The 17849-nt window shown below is 43.0% G+C and overlaps 1 protein-coding gene across 11 annotated transcripts in view; it reads left to right on the forward strand.

Moving 5' to 3' along the window:
* CLTCL1 (clathrin heavy chain like 1) overlaps window positions 1-14632 on the forward strand; it is an 85427-nt gene extending 70795 nt beyond the window's left edge. For 9 of the 11 annotated variants that reach the window (XM_070275969.1, XM_070275970.1, XM_070275968.1 and 6 more), the window contains 2 exons: window positions 11423-11612; window positions 12649-14632. In XM_070275969.1, coding sequence (XP_070132070.1) covers window positions 11423-11612; window positions 12649-12849 — 391 coding nt within the window. In that variant the 3' untranslated portion in view covers window positions 12850-14632. Of the gene's footprint in view, window positions 1-1058; window positions 6835-11422; window positions 11613-12648 lie in introns of those variants that run through there. The other 2 variants (XM_070275967.1, XM_070275974.1) reach the window with 2 other exon arrangements.
* Window positions 14633-17849: the final 3217 nt, after the last annotated feature.

Raw genomic sequence — 17849 nt, forward strand, 5'->3', positions numbered from 1 at the left:
AAAGTGCATTAGCATGACTAATAAGTTGAAAATAGAAGAATGAAAAAACGTTAGACAAATGCAAAACCTCAAAACACTTGTATTCTTCTGATATTTTTATATATATAAATAATATGATCCATATTAGTATGACATAAAACAGGCTGTAGGGTGAGAACCATTATCAAAGCAAAGAGGGCCAGTACATAATGATGAAATGTTCAGTTCACCAAGAAGATAATTCTGAACTTATACACCTAATAATATAGCCTCAAAATATATAAATCAAAAATTGACAAAACTGCAAGGAGACATAGGCAAATTCACCATACTGGGAGATCTTAACATACCTCCAAGTAATTGATAGAACAATTGGAATAAAAAACTAAGTATCTTAAAAAGTATACATAAACAAAGACAATAATAAATATACTTTTTAAAGTACATAAAAACAGTGTAACTGTTGACAGTTAATGTGGATTATAAGCTTACTGGAATGAATTTACACATAATATATTCAATAAGTAGACATTATTAAAGAAAAATTAGAAGACAAATAAAAAACTGGACTTCACCAATCCTACCCACTCAACCATGGTAAACAGCTTGATAGAAATTCCTGAATAATCAGACCATGTTGAAAGACATCAGTTTTACCTGCATCACTCAAATTCAGTGTAATACCAGTAAAAATTCCTATTTGTTTACTTATGGAACTTGACAAGGAGATTTAAAATTGTATATCAAGAGGCGGGACCAAGATAGCAGAGTGAGTGGTCTCCTTTGTCTCTTCCCCTTCAGATCTACAACTAATTGGACATTCGCCAGTTAACAGTTAACAAAGGATATCCAGATAGTATCTCAAGACGTCTGAGAGACTCGTGCTGCTATACATCGGAAGGCGGATGGACTTCCCCCCGGAAGGAGGTAGAAATAGGTGAAATCTCTCCGACCCCCGACCCCCGGACAGCCTAGTACCTGAAAGAGGCTCTCTTCCAGTGGACTCCCCCATAGCATCGCCATGCACCAAGGGCAGGAATGTGCACTCACCAGTGGAGCGACGATGGAAACAGGTGACAACAGCCCTACCTAAGCCCCCGCGATTACACCTAAGCCCAGGGGGAAACTCCAAGGTCCTGCACCCGCCGACAGGGAAAGACTCTGCTCGCCATTAGCAGAGAGGCCTCGCCCAGCATTCAGAACAAGGGGAAGCTCCCAGGGAGCGGATTCCCTGGCAGGGCACCAGCCTGAAGCCGCTGCCAGGCCCACGGTCTCAGGCTGTGCACAGACAGTGCAGGAGGTGCCCAGACTTCCCGTGGACGTGCTTGGGGACTCGGTGGAGCTCCATCACCCGGCTCCACGGCCCAGGGGGAATCTCCAGGGTCCCGCACCCACCAGCAGGGAAAGCCTCTGCTCGCCATTAGTGGGGAGGCCCCTCCCAGCATACGGAACACCAGGAGACTCCCAGGGAGCTGATTCCCCCCATTTGGAACACCAGGAAGCTCCCAAAGAGCAAAATTCCCGGCAAGGCAGCAGTTCACCAGCCGCCGCCAGGCCCACAGACTCTGGCTATCAGACGAAGCAAGGGGCTCCCAGAGATTCCATGAGAGTGGTGTGGGGCTGAGTGGAGCTCCAGTGGAATGGGTACGTGGCCCCGGGAGAACTCCAGGTTCCCACAGGAGCCTCAGCGAAAGCCTCTGCGCAGCACTAGTGGAGAGGTCCCGACCAGCAATCACAAGGCTGGAAGGCCCTGGGGCAAAAGTAGCACAGCTAGGTGAGCTAACAACAGACTGCAGAAGATACTCATAGCTCTGCTGGGACCTATAGTGGACAAGTGTGATCTTGTGGGCTCTGACAGTGACAGAGCTGCGATTATAGGTGATCCTGCTCCTGGCTGCTGGGAAAGTCCATAACACCGCTGCAGACCCCAAGGAGGGAGCGTGTCTAGGTGGGCTGCAACAGTAGGCACCAGCAGCCTGAGGCCCCCTTGCAATTGCCCCCACAACTGACGAGGGACCCCACAGGGCCACTGTGACTACAAGGAGAGGCCCAGATCCAGTCAGTAACAGCTGACAGGGTTCCTGGTTGGTGCAGTCTAAAGAGCTTCTCCCCCCCACACACCAGTTGCAACAAGTGGAAGCAGCGACTAAACTCTATCTCTATGCAGAGGCACAAATCCATGCCATAAAGCAGTATGAAAAAATATATTAACTCTTCAGAACAGAAGGAAAATGATAAGCACCCAGTAAACAGTCCCAAAGACAATGAAATCTATAACCTAAATGAAGATGATTTCAAAACAGCCATGATTAAAAAACTCAACAACTTAGAATTCAGATAGACAACTCAATGAGTTCAGGAGCTATGTCACAAAAGAGCTTGATGCTATAAAGAAGAACCAATTAGAAATACTGGAGATGAAGAACACAATGGAGGAGATTAAGAAAAATCTGGACTCTCTGAACAGTGGGGTCGATAATATGGAGGGCAGAATTAGCAATTTGGAGGATAGGAATATAGAAATGCTGCAGGCAGAGGAGGAGAGAGAACTAAGACTAAAAAGAAACAAAGAAACTCTCCGAGAATTATCCAACTCAATTAGGAGATGCAACATAAGGGTTATAGGTATACCACAGGGAGAAGAGAAGGAGAAGGGGGCAGAAGGCCTGTTCAAAGAAATAATGGCTGAGAACTTTCCAAACTTGGGAAGAGAGATGGAACTTCATGTGACAGAAGCCAATAGATCTCCAAACTTTATTAATGCAAGAAGACCAGCCACAAGGCATATAGTAATGAAGCTGGCTAAAGTCAACAACAAAGAGAAAATACTAAGGGCAGCCAGGCAGAAGAAAATAGCTTACAAAGGAAACCCCATAAGGCTATCAGCAGATTTCTCAGGAGATACTGTACAGGCTAGAAGAGATTGGAATGAAATATTCAAAACTCTGAAGCACAAAAACCTGCAGCCAAGAATACTCTACCTAGCGAAAATATCCTTCAAATACGATGGAGAAATAAAACCTTTCCCAGATAAACAAAAGTTAAGGGAGTTCATTGCCACAAAACCTCCTCTTCAAGAAATGCTCAAGAAGAACCTCATACCTGAAAAATCAAAAAAAGGAAAGGGGTTACAAAATCCAGAACAAAGGAGATAAGCAGAAGGACAATAACACAAAGTAGCAGCACTCCATCAGGAAGGTTAGCAAAAGTTAAATAAAACATTAAAGATAAACGGAACGGAGACACCAAGAATAAATATAACCTAGTCATTTTAACCACAAACTCACAACACAAAAAAGAAGAGAAAAAAAATCTGACAATAACAACCTAGAAGGGAAAGAGAAAAGGGGTGGAACGTTTTAATTTAAGGAAATAAGAGGCTATCAGAAAAAGGGCTATCTCATCTACAAGATGTGTTATACAAACCATCTGCTAACCACTAAACAAATAACAAGAATAAAGGCACAAATTACAAATAAGAAGAAAGCCAATACAGAAATTTACCTACTTGAATTAGGAATCCAAAAAACATGGGAAGAGAAACAAAGGAAATGCAAAAGAACCGGAAAACAAGTAATAAAATGGCAGCAGTAGGCCCCCACGTATCAATAATCACTCTAAATGTAAATGGATTGAACTCTCCAATCAAAAGACGCAGAGTGGCAGGATGGATCAAAGAACAAGATCCAACAAAATGCTGCCTCCAGGAAACACACCTCAGCCCCAAAGACAAACACAGACTCAGAGCGAAGGGATGGAAGACAGTACTCCCAGCTAATAATGAACAAAAGAAAGTAGGTGTTGCCATACTTATATCAGACAAAGTAGACTTCAAAGCAAAACAGATAAAGAAAGACAAAGAGGGGCAGTATATAATGATGAAAGGGACACTCCACCAAAATGACATAACACTTATAAATATATGAGCACCCAACACAGGAGCACCGAAATTTGTAAAGGAACTATTACTAAAAGGAGACATCAACAACAATACAATAATAGTAGGGGACCTCAACACCCCGTTAACACCAATGGATAGATCATCCAGAGAGAAAATCAACAAGGAAATTATAGAATTAAATGAAAAATTAGACCAGATGGACTTAATAGATATATATAGAACTCTTCATCCAAAAACAGCAGGTTACACATTCTTCTCAAGCGCGCATGGAACATTCTCAAGGATAGACCATACCTTGGGAAACAAAGAAAGCATCAATAAGTTCAAGAGGGTTGAAATAATATCGAGCATCTCTTCGGATCATAATGCTATGAAACTAGAAATCAACTACAAGAATAAAGCTGGGAAAGGGGCAAAAATGTGGAGACTAAACAACATGCTACTGAACAAACAATGGATTATTGAAGAAATTAAAGAAGAAATCAAATATTATCTGGAGACATATGAAAATGAAAACACACCATACTAACTTATTTGGGACGCAGCAAAGGAAGTCCTAAGAGGGAAATTCATTGCAATACAGGCTCACCTCAATAAGCAAGAAAAATCTTACATAAACAGCCTCAAACGACACCTAACAGAATTAGAAAAGAAAAACAGAGCCCAAAGTCAGTAGAAGGAGGGAAATAATAAAAATTAGAGCAGAAGTAAACGATATTGAAACAAAAAAGACAGTAGAAAGGATCAATGAAACAAAGAGTTGGTTCTTTGAAAAATTTAACAAAATCGATAAACCCTTAGCCAGACTCACTAAGAAAAAAAGAGAGAAGTCTCAAATAAATAAAATTAGAAATGAGAGAGGAGAAATCACAACAGATACCGAAGAAATACAAAGGATCATAAGAGAATACTATGAAAAACTATATGCCAACAAATTGAACAACCTAGAAGAAATGGGTAAATTCCTAGACTCATACAACCTCCCCAAACTGAATCAGGAAGAAATAGAGAATCTGAATAGACCAATCGCAACTAAAGAAATAGAAACAGTAATAAAAAACCACCCCAAAAATAAGAGTCCAGGACCAGTCCGCTTCTCTGGAGAGTTCTACCAAACATTCAAAGAAGATTTAATACCTATCCTTCTCAAACTGTTCCAGAAAATAGAGGAAGATGGAGCACTCCCTAATACATTTTATGAAGCCAACATCACCCTGATCCCCCAACCTGACAAGGACAACACAAAGAAGGAAAACTACAGGCCAATATCACTGATGAACATAGATGCAAAAGTCCTCAACAAAATTTTGACAAACTGAATACAGCAATACATCAAAAAGATTATACACCATGATCAAGTGGGATTTATACCAGGGACACAGGGATGGCTCAACATCCGCAAGTCAATCAACGTGATTCACTACATTAGCAAAATGAGAAACAAAAACCACATGATCATCTCAATAGATGCAGAGAAAGCATTCGACAAGATCCAACATCCATTTATGATGAAAACCCTCAATAAAATACGTATAGAAGGAAAGTATCTCAACATAATAAAAGGCCATATAGGACAAACCCACAGCCAACATCATACTCAACGGACAAAACCTGAAACCCATCCCTCTCAGAACAGGAACAAGACAAGGGTGCCCACTTTCACCACTCTTATTCAGCATAGTACTGGAGGTGTTGGCCAGAGGAATTCAGCAGGAAAAAGAAATAAAAGGAATCCAAATAGGCAATGAAGAAGTAAAACTCTCGCTGTTTGCAGACAACATGATCTTATATATAGAAAACCCCAAAGAATCCATAGAAAAACTATTAGAAACAATCAACAGCTACAGCAAAGTTGCAGGGTATAAAATCAATTTGCATAAATCAGTAGCATTTCTATACACTAACAATGAACTAACAGAAAAAGATCTCAAGAACTCAATCTCATTGACGATCGCAACAAAAGGAATAAAATACCTTGGGATAAATTTAACCAAAGAAGTGAAAGATCTATACAATGAAAACTACAAGAATTTCTTGAAAGAAATCAATGACGACATAAAGAAATGGAAGGACATTCCATGCACATGGATTGGAAGAATAAACATGGTTAAAATGTCCATACTACTTAAAGCAATCTACAGATTCAACGCCATCCCAATCAGAATCCCAAGGACATTCTTTACAGAAATTGAACAAAGAATCCTAAAATTCATGTGGGGCAACAAAAGACCCCGAATTGCTAAAGCAATCCTGAGAAAGAAGAACAAAGCTGGAGGCATCACAATCCCTGACTTCAAAACATACTGCAAAGCTACAGTAATCAGAACAGCATGGTACTGGTACAAAAGCAGGTGCACAGGTCAATGGAACAGAATTGAAAGCCCAGAAATAAAACCACACATCTATGGACAGCTAATCTTTGACAAAGGAGCTGAGGACCTACAATGGAGAAAAGAAAGTCTGTTCAACAAGTGGTGCTGGGAAAACTGGACAGCCACATGTAAAGGAATGAAAATCGACCATTCTTTTTCACCATTCACTAAAATAAACTCAAAATGGATCAAAGACCTAAAGATTAGGCCTGAAACAATAAGTCTTCTAGAAGAGAATATAGGCAGTACACTCCTTGACATCAGCTTCAAAAGAACCTTTTTGGACACCATAACCCCTCAGATGAGGGAAACAATAGAAAGAATAAACAAATGGGACTTTATCAGACTAAAGAGCTTCTTGAAGGCAAGGGAAAACAGGATTGAAACAAAAAAACAGCCCACTTATTGGGAAAAAATATTTACAAGTTATTTATCTGACAAAGGGTTAATCTCCATAATATATAAAGAACTCACACAACTCAACAACAAAAAATCAAACAACCCAACCACAAAATGGGCAGGGGACATGAACAGACATTTCTCCAAAGAAGATATATGGATGGCCAAGAGACACATGAAAAGGTGCTCATCATCACTAATCATCAGGGAAATGCAAATCAAAACTACACTAAGATATCACCTTACACCTGTTAGACTGGCAAAAATATCCAAAACCAACAATGACAAATGTTAGAGAGGCTGTGGAGAAAAAGGAACCCTCATACACTGTTGGTGGGAATGCAAACTGGTGCAGCCACTATGGAAAACAGTATGGAGAATCCTCAAAAAGTTAAAAATAAAAATACCATATGACCCAGCCATCCCACTACTGGGTATTTATCCTAAGAAACTGAAGTCAGCAATTCCAAAAGTCCCATGCACCCCTATGTTCATCGCAGCATTATTCACAATAGCCAAGACGTGGAACCAACCTAAGTGCCCAGCAACTGATGATTGGATAAAGAAGATATGGTATATATATATATATATATATACAATGGAATACTACTCAGCCATAAAAAAGGACAAAGTCGTCCCATTTGCAACAACATGGATAGACCTTGAGGGTATTATATTGAGTGAAATAAGCCAGACAGAGAAAGATAAACTGTATATGACTCCACTCATAGGTGGTAGTTAACATATAGACAAAGAGAACTGATTGGTGGTTACCAGGGGAAAGGGGGGTGGGGGGAGAGCACTAGGGGTGAAGTGGTGTACCTACAACATGACTAATAATGATGTACAACTGTAATTTCACAAGGTTGTTAGCTATCATAATCTTAATAAAAATAAATAAATAAAAATAAGAAAAAAGATTTGTATCAAAAGGATAAAAAGCCAAGAATAGTCCAGATGCTCCTAAAGCAATAAATTACCCAAGAGGTAGGAGTGGGTGTTGGGATGGCAAGGTGCTTACTCTAATCTAGAATTATTATAGAACTGAATTAAGACATGATGATTTGGGCAAGGAATAGGGAAATGGACTATTATAATAAAGAGCCCTAAAATATCCCACATGTATATAAAACATTTATTTATGACAGAGCTGGCTTTAAAGTTAGAAATGATAGATTTTTCAATAAGCGATGTTGGGACAATTGGTTATCTATATGGGAAAAAGTTAAAATTGGACACCTATCCCATACTATGTAAAAGGCAAAACTGTAATATTTTTAGAGTTTATGTGTAGAAAAAGAATATATTTATGTCCTAATGAACACTTAAACCAGTCACAAAAAAACATAAACCTTTTTTGGAAAATTGATAAATAGGACTATGTTAAACTTAAGAACTTTATCCTAAGGTGAGAAAAGGGGAAACTGTGAACAGGGAGATGACATTTGCAACATACATAACCAACAAAAAACTAGTATGGAGAACATGTAATAAAAGAAAAACTCGACCTGATAGAAAACTCAACAGAGCACTTTAGCAGTCCTCCTCTGAGAGGAGAGACAGCAGTGATGCGTCTGAGGCAGGAGTTCAGCCTCATCAGCCACCAAGGAAACTGTGCGGCTGCTGTGCGCCATCACTTTCCTCCTGCAGGGCAGCGGGGGTCTAGCTCTCCTAATCAGCACTAGGATGTTAAGCAACTCGGGCTCTTACGTGCCCTCCTGGGAATGCTTGTTACACTTGGAAAGCAGTGTGTGCCAGAACATGCAGTTTCCACTCTTGTTTTGAACCCTAAAGAAACTTGCCTTACGTGTTGTCAGGAGATGTGCAAGAAGGCTCAAAGCAGCACAGTTTCCAAGAGCAAAGATCTGAAAGCAGTCCAAACACCCATCAATAAATAGGCTGTGGTACCATCATACAGTGGGGTGCCATGTCACAGTGGAAATTAATACTGTACAACAGCCTGGCTGAATCTTAGGTTCTAAGTTCTTAATATTTTTTCTTTATTCTTTTTAATTATTACACAGTAAAATTGACCTTTTGGGGAAGATGTACAATATTAGGAATTTTAACATGTCTAAATTCATGTCACCACCTCAATCAAGATACAGAACAGTTCTGTGACCCTATTAAACTCCCCTATGTGAGCATCCCTTTATAGTTACAACTCCCCAACCCTGCACCCCTGACAGCCACACATCTGTTCCCCATCGCTCTAGTTTTGCCTTTCAAGAATGTCATGTAAAGGGAATCACATAGTATGTAATCTTTTGAGACTGGCTTCTTTCACTCAGCATAATGCCTTTGAGATTCACCCAAGTTGTGTGCATCAATAGTTTGTTCTTTTTATTGCTGAATAGTGTTCCATTGTGCGAGTGTACCACAGTTTGTTTATCTGTTCACTCAGTCGCTGAAGGACGTTTGGGTTGTTTTCACTTTGCAGTGATCATGAATACTGCTGTTCTAAACCTATGTGTCCAGATTTTTGTTTGAACATGTGCAGAAGTTGTTGGGTCATACGGTATATGTATGTTTAAGAAAATGTCAAACTGTTGTTTTCCAGAATGGCTGTATCATTTGCATTCCCACCAGCAATATGTGAGAATTCCGGTTGCTCTGCATCTTCATCAGCACTTAGTATTATCAGTATTTTTTATTTTAGCCATTCTAATAAGCTTATAGTGGTATGGCATTGTGGTTTTAATTTGTATTTTCCGGATGGCTAATAATGTTAAACAACTTTTCTTGTGCTTATTTGCCATCCATATATCCTCTTGGGGAAGCGTCTCTTTAAATCTTTTGCCTGTTTTTTAATTGGATTATTTGGATTTTTACTGTTGAGTTTTAAGGGTTATTAAATATTCTGTATACAAGTTCTTTGTTGGATATGTGATTTACAAATATGTTTTTCCCAGTGTGTAGCTTCTCTTTTTATTCTCCTAACAGTATCATTCACAGAGCAAAAGTTTTCATTTTGATCAAGTCCAATTCATAAACTTTTCTTTCTTTCTTTTTTTTTTTTTTGAGGAAGATTAGCCCTGAGCTAACTGCTGCCAATTCTCCTCTTTTCACTGAGGAAGAGTGGCCCTGAGCTAACATCTGTGCCCATCTTCCTCTACTTTCTATGTGGGACGCCTACCACAGCATGGCGTGCCAAGCGGTGCCGGGTCCACACCCGGGATCCGAACCTGCAAACCCCGGGCCGCTGAAGCAGAATGTGCAAAGTTAACCGCTGTGCCCCCAGGCCGCCCCCATAAACTTTTCTTTTGTGGATAGTGTTTTGCTGTTAAGTCTAAGAACTCTGCCTAATCCCAGGTCACAAAGATTGTCTCCTGTGTCTCCTTCTAAAGGTTTATAGTTTTACATTTACATTCAGATCTATGGCCCAGCATCCAGTAAGGTGTGAAGTTCAGGTCGACTTTCATCTTTCTGCGTGTATGTGTCCAGTCGTTTCAGCATCATTTGTTGAATACTTTCTCCATAGAATTGCTTTTACATCTTTGTCAAAAATCAGTTGGCCAGGTAGTGTGATTCCTCCAACTTTATTCTTGTTCAGAATTTAGAATTATCTTGTCTATATCTACAGGAATATCTCCTGGGATTTTTATTGGAATTGCATGAAATCTATAGGCCAATTTAGGGAGAATTGGTATCTTTACTATGCTGAGTCTGTAAACACAATATGTCTCTCCATTTGTTTAGATCTTTGATTTTTCTCATCAGCATTTTATAGTTTTCAGCATGTAGATCATATCCATGTTTAATTAGATTTATATGTAAGTATTTCATATTTTTGGAGCTATTGTAGGTTTTTTTTTTTGGTTTACAGTTGTACATTGCTAGTATATAGAAATACAATTGATTTTTGTTTTTGACATGTATTCTGCAACCTTGCTAAACTTAGTTATTAGTTCTAGGATTTTTTTTATTTTTGTAGATTCCTCAGAATTTTCTGTCAATCATGTTGCCTGAAAATAGGGATAGTCTTATTTTTTCCTTTCTAATCTAGATACTTTTTATTTCTTTTTCTTGCCTAAATGCCTTGACTAGAGCCTCCAGTACAAAGTCAAATTGAAGTGGTGACAGCAGACATCCTTGTCTTCTTCCTGATTCTGGGGGCAACATCCAGTTGCTAACCATTGAGTATGATGTTAGCTGTGGGTTTTTTGTAGATATCCTTCGTCAGATTGAAGAAGTTCCCTTCTATTTCTAGTTTGCTGAGAGTTTTTATCATTAATGGATGTTGGGTTTTGTCAGATGCTTTTTCTGAATTGATGATGACCACATTCTTTTTCATTTTTCGATTCTTAATATGATGTATTACATTGATTTATTTCCACATTTTTGAATAGGGAAAAAGAAAACACTTTTTATAAGAATGCGTATAGTATGATTAAAGAAAAGGAAAGTTCAAAAGCGTGCAAAACTGTCTATATTGCTTAGATATGCAATCTATGTGGTTCAACTATAAGGAACCGCAAAGAACTGATAGAGGCACTATTCAGGAGAATAGGAACTTCTGAAGTGGGAGCAGAAGGCGGCTCCTGGAGAAGCCACCGCAGCCCTCCAGTGATTGGTGGTGTCTAATTTCTCTTAGCTGGTGCTTTCCCAAGACCCCATATACTTCATCAGTATTCTATTGTATCTACTTATCAGTCGTGTGTGTGTGTATTAAATGCTTTTAAATTGAGGGTCTTGGGTGGTTGACCTGCCAGATAGTATTGTGTGCAGTCTTCATTCCTGTGAGACTATGCTGACCACCACCTCTTGTCAGGAATCTCCAGAATCTGCTGATCCTGACCGCCGTTAAGGCGGACCACACACGGGTCATGGAATACATAAGCCACCTGGACAACTGCGATGCCCCAGCCATTGCCAGCATTGCTGTCAGCAGTGCCCTGTACGAGGAGGCGTTTGTCATCTTCCGCAAGTTTGACATGAATGCCTCAGCAATCTGGGTGAGGGTGAGCTGCTGAGTACTGTTGGCTTAGACCCTAGCTTCCTTTGCCGCATTGTGTCCTCGTCACCACCGAGGGCCTCAGAGCCTCTGGTTGTCCCATGCGTCTCTCAGAGTCTTGTGTTCCTCTCTGCTCCCCACCAGTGACCCGCCTTCACAGCGTGTTGGCTCCTTCCGTCTGCTGTTACCCAGCCTTCCCCCAGCACTCTCCTAGACTCGAGTACCTGACGTGAAGTCATGTGGTCAGCCCTGATGACCGAGGTATCTGATTCTCAGAGGCTCTCACCCATGACGATTGTTCCCACCCTTCACCCCCACGCTACTTCAGCTCCCCAGAGCAATCCTGCCAGCCCCCACACCTACCTTCAGCCTCAACCAAGAGCTCTTCATTAATCCTCATCTCTTTCCTCCCAGTCTGCGGCCTTTTCTGGTTTTATTTCTAAGGCAGTTGTAAACTGTGGGACATATCTCTTTAACTGCTCTCTTACCAGTATTCATTACATCCTTGCCTCTTCCCTTACCATTTTTCTGTATCTGCCATGAAACCTCCAACCCAGAATCCTCTCTTTTCGATTCCCACATGGGCTGTGGCCTTGCTCTGAGACCAGAATATAAGGTGGGTGGCTGCTGCACCCCGGCCCTCCAGGCTGCCCTGCAAGCCTGTTTCTGCCTGATGAGCTATCTCATTCCCCACAGCAGCTCCTCTGAACCTTTTTACAGCCTTTATGCCCCTTTGTACTGTCTCACCTCCCAAGACCAGGACACAACTCTGGTGTCCTGCTGCTGGCCCAAAAAGCTTAGCCTGACTGTCTCCATTTCTTTATGCCTCTTCATTGGAGTGTCTCTTCTCCATCTGGCATCCCCCTCCCTGTACAAACCACTCTCATTCTTTCCCTCCATTCACTCATCTGAGAAATACTTAACCACCAATTGCATTGAACTGAATTGAAATGGTCATGCAACTTTAGGCAGAACAGAAATCCGTCTGCTCCCTGGGAGCTGACTGAGTGTTGTGGAGACTGAGAGCCTCTTGTAACCCCTAGGTCCTGATCGAGCACATGGGAAATCTAGACCGAGCATACGAGTTTGCAGAGAGATGCAATGCGCCTGCTGTGTGGAGTCAGCTGGCCCGTGCCCAGCTCCAGAAAGACTTGGTGAAGGAAGCCATCGACTCCTACATCAGAGCTGATGACCCTTCCTCTTACCTGGAGGTCGCTGAGGCAGCCAGCCTCTCACTGGCGTGAAGCCTGGAGAGGCAGGAGTATGGCCCTTGCAGCAATCCACATGTATTATGCATCCAGAGATGTTGGGGAGGCACTGAGTGAAAGTTTCCTAAAAGAGTCTGAGATGAATATTATTCTGTTAATGACACTGGCTCTTTAGTTGACCGTTACCCACTTTTACAGGACTCGACAGTTTAAGCACAATGGATATCACTGTTGTAATAACTTTGAGGTGAGAGACTTGGACTCAGAGTCTCTTTGGGCCTTCCCAGTTGCTTGTGGCACCAGCGTTTCCGGTGGCTGGAGTAAGCATCCATCTCCTGGGGAGGTCTTTGGTTGGTCACATGGAGGATCCCATCCCCAGGGCAGCTCCCGTGTGGTTCTGTCCCCTCCCCTTCTCCCACCTGGACAGGGCTCTGCTTGGCAGGCCAAGTCCAAGACCTTCGAGACCTTACCTGGAGCCCGAGCCCTCAGCGAGGCAGAGCGGGAGAATAGATGTCTTGGCTGAGGACAGAAGGGGAGGAGTTGAGTCCCCTATCTGAACCTAGCAGCTCTGGGTTAACCTAGTTTTGTTTTCTGTCTTTAGACAGTTGGGAAGATTTGGTTAAATTCCTGCAGATGGCCAGGAAAAAGGGCCGTGAATCTTATATAGAGACTGGACTTCTTTTTGCCCTGGCTAAAACCAGCCATCTCTCTGAGCTAGAAGATTGTATTAATGGACCCAGTGATGCCCACATCCAGCAGATAGGCAGTGCCCCCAGGGACTGTGACTGCTGCAGGCAGGTGCAGGGATTGCTCCCTAGAGTGGTGCAGATCTGTGATGGCTGGAAACAAGCCATGCAGTGAATAAGTCCCTTGTTACTGTCGTTGGTCTGGAAGTTAAGGCCCCTAGCTGTCCACATCAGAATGATTTTCCTAGAAAAGAAGGCTTCAGGACTAGTGCAGTGTTCTAGCTGTTACCACTGGAACAAAGTGAACTGAGTGACGTGGCTGGCCAGATTGAAGAGAGAGGTTGAAAATTAATAGCTTTCCCATATGGCAGCAGTTATCAGATAACATAATGGAAGAAAATTCCTTTTTAAATAGGAACAAAACCAAAATGTTAAATAAACTTTAGCAAAAAAAACATTGAGTAAAGATCTAAATAGTTGTAAAGTCTGCTGTTTCCAGGGATAAAATTTTAGCCCTGGGAAAAGTGATGGAGAGAGACTAGGGATAATGGAGTGCACTGTAAGTGCAGGAAGCACAGGTGCGCCTTTCTGGGGAGATGCACGTGCATCGTTGAAATAAAGAGCATGCAAGTGCACTTTGGATTTTTTATGTCAAAATAAATTCCAACAAATTGTTGGAAATTAGGTTAGAGTTTTGAAAGAGGTTAAAAGTCTGTCATGTAATTTTGTAACCAAAATTAAATTCCAGAAGAAAGAATTAAAGGTAAAAGTTTGGTTTTTTATTAATAAAAATTTTTAAGTATTTATCTTTGTGTGAGGAAGGAATTTTTAAGCATATATATAGCGATGGAAGAAAGCATAAAGAAAATATCAGTTGATCTAATGCATAAAAATTTTAAACGTATGTATATTCCTAATCATGGACCTTGTAAGTCTAGATATAAAAATTCATCCCAGGAAAGTAGAAAAGGTCCTGATAGCTTTACATAGAAATATTTAATCATTGCAGCATGATTTATGCTAATAAAAATTGGAAAACAGTGTCTGGCAGAAGGGAATAATTAAACAGCATTCATTGATGGAATATAATACAGCCATTGCAAGCATTTAGAGCCTCGTTTGTGATAGAAAAATCTTTGAAAGTAAGCTCCAGCAGAGTGAAAACCTGCATGTACAATATAATAAACACACCAGCCTGGAAAAACACCCAAGATGGGGACAGTGAACAACTCTGAGATATGGAATTGGGCAGTATTGTAATATTATTTTCCTTCTACTTGCCCGTGTTTGCCAAATTCTTTTTTATTAAATCAACGACCATAACTTTTACAGTTACTTTTGTAACCAGCAAATTAATAAAAACGTTAGAAAACAAAACCTTGCCCAAAATCTCCCTCTAAATTTGTACCAGGATTCTCCTGGCTGGAGAGTCTGTTAAGTAGGATTGTCAGAGGGACTGCCCTGGGTCACAGAGAAGTTAAATCTCACCTGGCGACTGGCCAGACTGGGGAGCACACATGGCTTGTCTTGTTCTTCGCCTCTTTGTTCGTGGTGGCCCCAAGGTCAGGCATGCTTCCTGCCTTCCTCAGTTCTCCAAGGCAGTCAGTACACACCAGCCAGATCCAGCCCACTGCCTGTTTTGTATGTTTCCCATAGTCTGGCTTCTGCTGACTGCATCTCTGTGATACCATTTAACTCGTTTTCCCTGCATTTCCCTGTATTGCCAGTAGCAAGGGTCTTAGATAATCATACCCTTTGATGCAGTACTTCATTTATTGATCCATTCAACAAACTTTGATTAAGCATCTTCCATGTGGCGGGGTAGGGGCTTTGGGTGCACCTGTCAAATTTCTGCCCTTGTGGATCTTAAGATCCATTCAAGAAATGCATGGTATGTTAAATTGTAACTGGAAAGGAGAAAAGTGCAGCAGGGAGGGTGTGGGCAGTGTTAGGGCAGGTGGTGGGTGTGAAAGTAGGTGGTGCTTTTCTAGACAGGGTGGCTGGGAAGGTGTCCCAGAAGTGAGTGCTGAAGTCTGCATCCCTCTGGGGGAGGAGCCCTGAGAGCAGAGAGAACAGCCAGTGCCAGGGCCCTGTGAGAGAGTATTTGAGTGTGCTGCAGGAGCAGTGCGGAGGTGGCCAGACAGCTGAAGCAGAGTGATCAAATTCCATAGGGCCTGGAGTTCAAGCCAAAGAGGGCACGGGTCGGGAGAGGCGGTTATTGGCATCACTTGTTAGGACTTGGGGGCCATCAGCAGGACTCTGGCTTCCTCTCTGGGTGAGACTGGAGGATTCTGAGCAGGGGAGGGATGTCATCTGATCTAGGTGTTAACAGAACCCCTCTGGCTGCTATGCTGAAAACAGACTGAAGGACGGAGGCAGAAGCAGTGAGAGCAGACAAGAGTTGATGATAGCTCAGAGAGAACAGTCAAGGTGAGTGGCAGAGAGCTTCTGATGAGTTTGGTGGCATTACCAGGGTTGCTGGTGGAGTGCTTGCGAGAAGAGGGAGCGAGGCGACTACATGCTTTGGAGCATGAGACAGGCCTGGACTAGGCAGATGGGCTTGTGCTTCCTATCGTGGGGAGTAGAGTGTAAGGCTTGCCCTGGGGGGAGTCAGGACTCACATTAGGACAAGTTTGATCTCTACTCAACATCCGAGGGGGTCTGCCCAGCTGGATATAATAGTCAGGTTTCCGAGGAGAATTCTGAACTAGAGCCGTAAATGCAGCAGCCTTCAGTGTGCAGGTGACGCTCACAGGGTAAGAGTGTGTGGGGAGGGGACCTGAAGCCTGGGACCAGGGTACCCCATAGCTCAGGGTCAGGGAGAAGTAGAGATGCAAAGTAGCCAGGAAAGTGGGAGAAAAGCAGGGGGCAGAGGAGGGCTTTCCAGGGACCCAGTAGGCATCTGTCAGGGAGAGTGATGGGGAAGCCAGACGCCGCACATTGCGATCTGGAGACTTGGCAGTGATGACCCTGCTGGGGAGCTTGCAAGAGCCTGATGCGGCGTGTTCCAGAGAAGACAAGAAGAGACTGGGGACAGCTTTTAGGACACAAGGGCACCTCTTCTGAGAAATGTTGATCTAAAGGAAACGGTAGAAACAGCATGGTAGCCGATAGCTGAGCTGAGATCAGAGTGAGAGTGGTTTGTTTTGGTTTGGAGCTGGGAAAAATAACAGCAGCTCCTTAAGCTTATGAGAGTAATTTAGTACAGAGGGCGAAATCACTGCAGGGGCTTGAAGATGCTGACCTGGAACAGGGAAGGGGGCTGGGATCACATGTACCAGTAGGGCTGGCCTTGGTGGCTGGGTGAGGACCATAGACACAGTGAGGGGCAGGCACGTCTCGGTGCGTGTCGAGGGCTCTTCTGGTTGTGTCTGTTTCCTCAGGAGATCGGAAGCCCGGTCCTCAACTCGAGCCATTGGAGATTGGAGGAGAGGAGGAGAGGAAATGGTTGACAAGGAGACAGTACCTGGCTGAGGGAGTAGGGTTGCTAGTGTTGTGAGCTCCTCTGGGTTTAGTATCAAGGTCAGGGGAGACCAGTGGCAGTTCGGGGTTCAGCTGTCTCTGTTTAGCTCCTCAGTCCCAGGTGTGGAGTCAACAGAAAAGTAATCTAAGCAAGACTGGGGTTTGGCTGAGCGAGTACTGCCAAGTACAGCTGAGGAAGTTTCCAAGGAGTGCCACCAGGAGGAGCGTAGGCCAGGCACAGATGGGCATGGTGGGGCAGGGGTTGGGGTGCTGGAAAGGAGGGGAGGTGGCAGGCAGAGAGTGGGTTCTTGTGCCTGAGTTCGCAGAGGTGGCAGCTCTCTAACAGTGACTGGCTGTTGTCATGAGGGACACAAGGTCTTCAGAGCAGAGGAGGTCAAAGAAAGCTAAAGCCCTCAGGGAATGAGACAGGTCTGTGGCTGGCAGCAAGAATGAGGGCTGGCAGGCGATGCCCGGCATGAGATTCCCCAGTGTTTAGTGAGGAGGAAGGACGCAGTCTGGAAGCACAGGAGCGCTGCTCTGCACCTGGCCCATGGGGTGCAGTTGTGAGAGGTGACCGCCGGTGCATGCAGGAGCAGGCAAATGGAGAGCGGGTCTGAGGACACGCTTCATCCTCCAGGAGCTCTGTGGTGGCCCAGGCTGCTGTGTGATCAGAAAGATGCTCACATCCTTTGAAAACAGAAAATATCCCTGCTACTTAGAAACTTCAAACGAGCTCTGAGGAATCTTCCCATTTAAGACTGTCTCTGCAGAGCTACCTGACTGTTCCTAGGTTGGAGACCGCTGTTACAAGGAGGGAATGTACAAGGCTGCCCAGCTGCTCTACAGCAGTGTTTCTAACTTTGCCCACCTGGCTTCCAACCAGGTCCA

Source organism: Equus caballus, chromosome 8 (genome assembly GCF_041296265.1).
Source record: "Equus caballus isolate H_3958 breed thoroughbred chromosome 8, TB-T2T, whole genome shotgun sequence".
Lineage (NCBI taxonomy): Eukaryota > Metazoa > Chordata > Mammalia > Perissodactyla > Equidae > Equus > Equus caballus.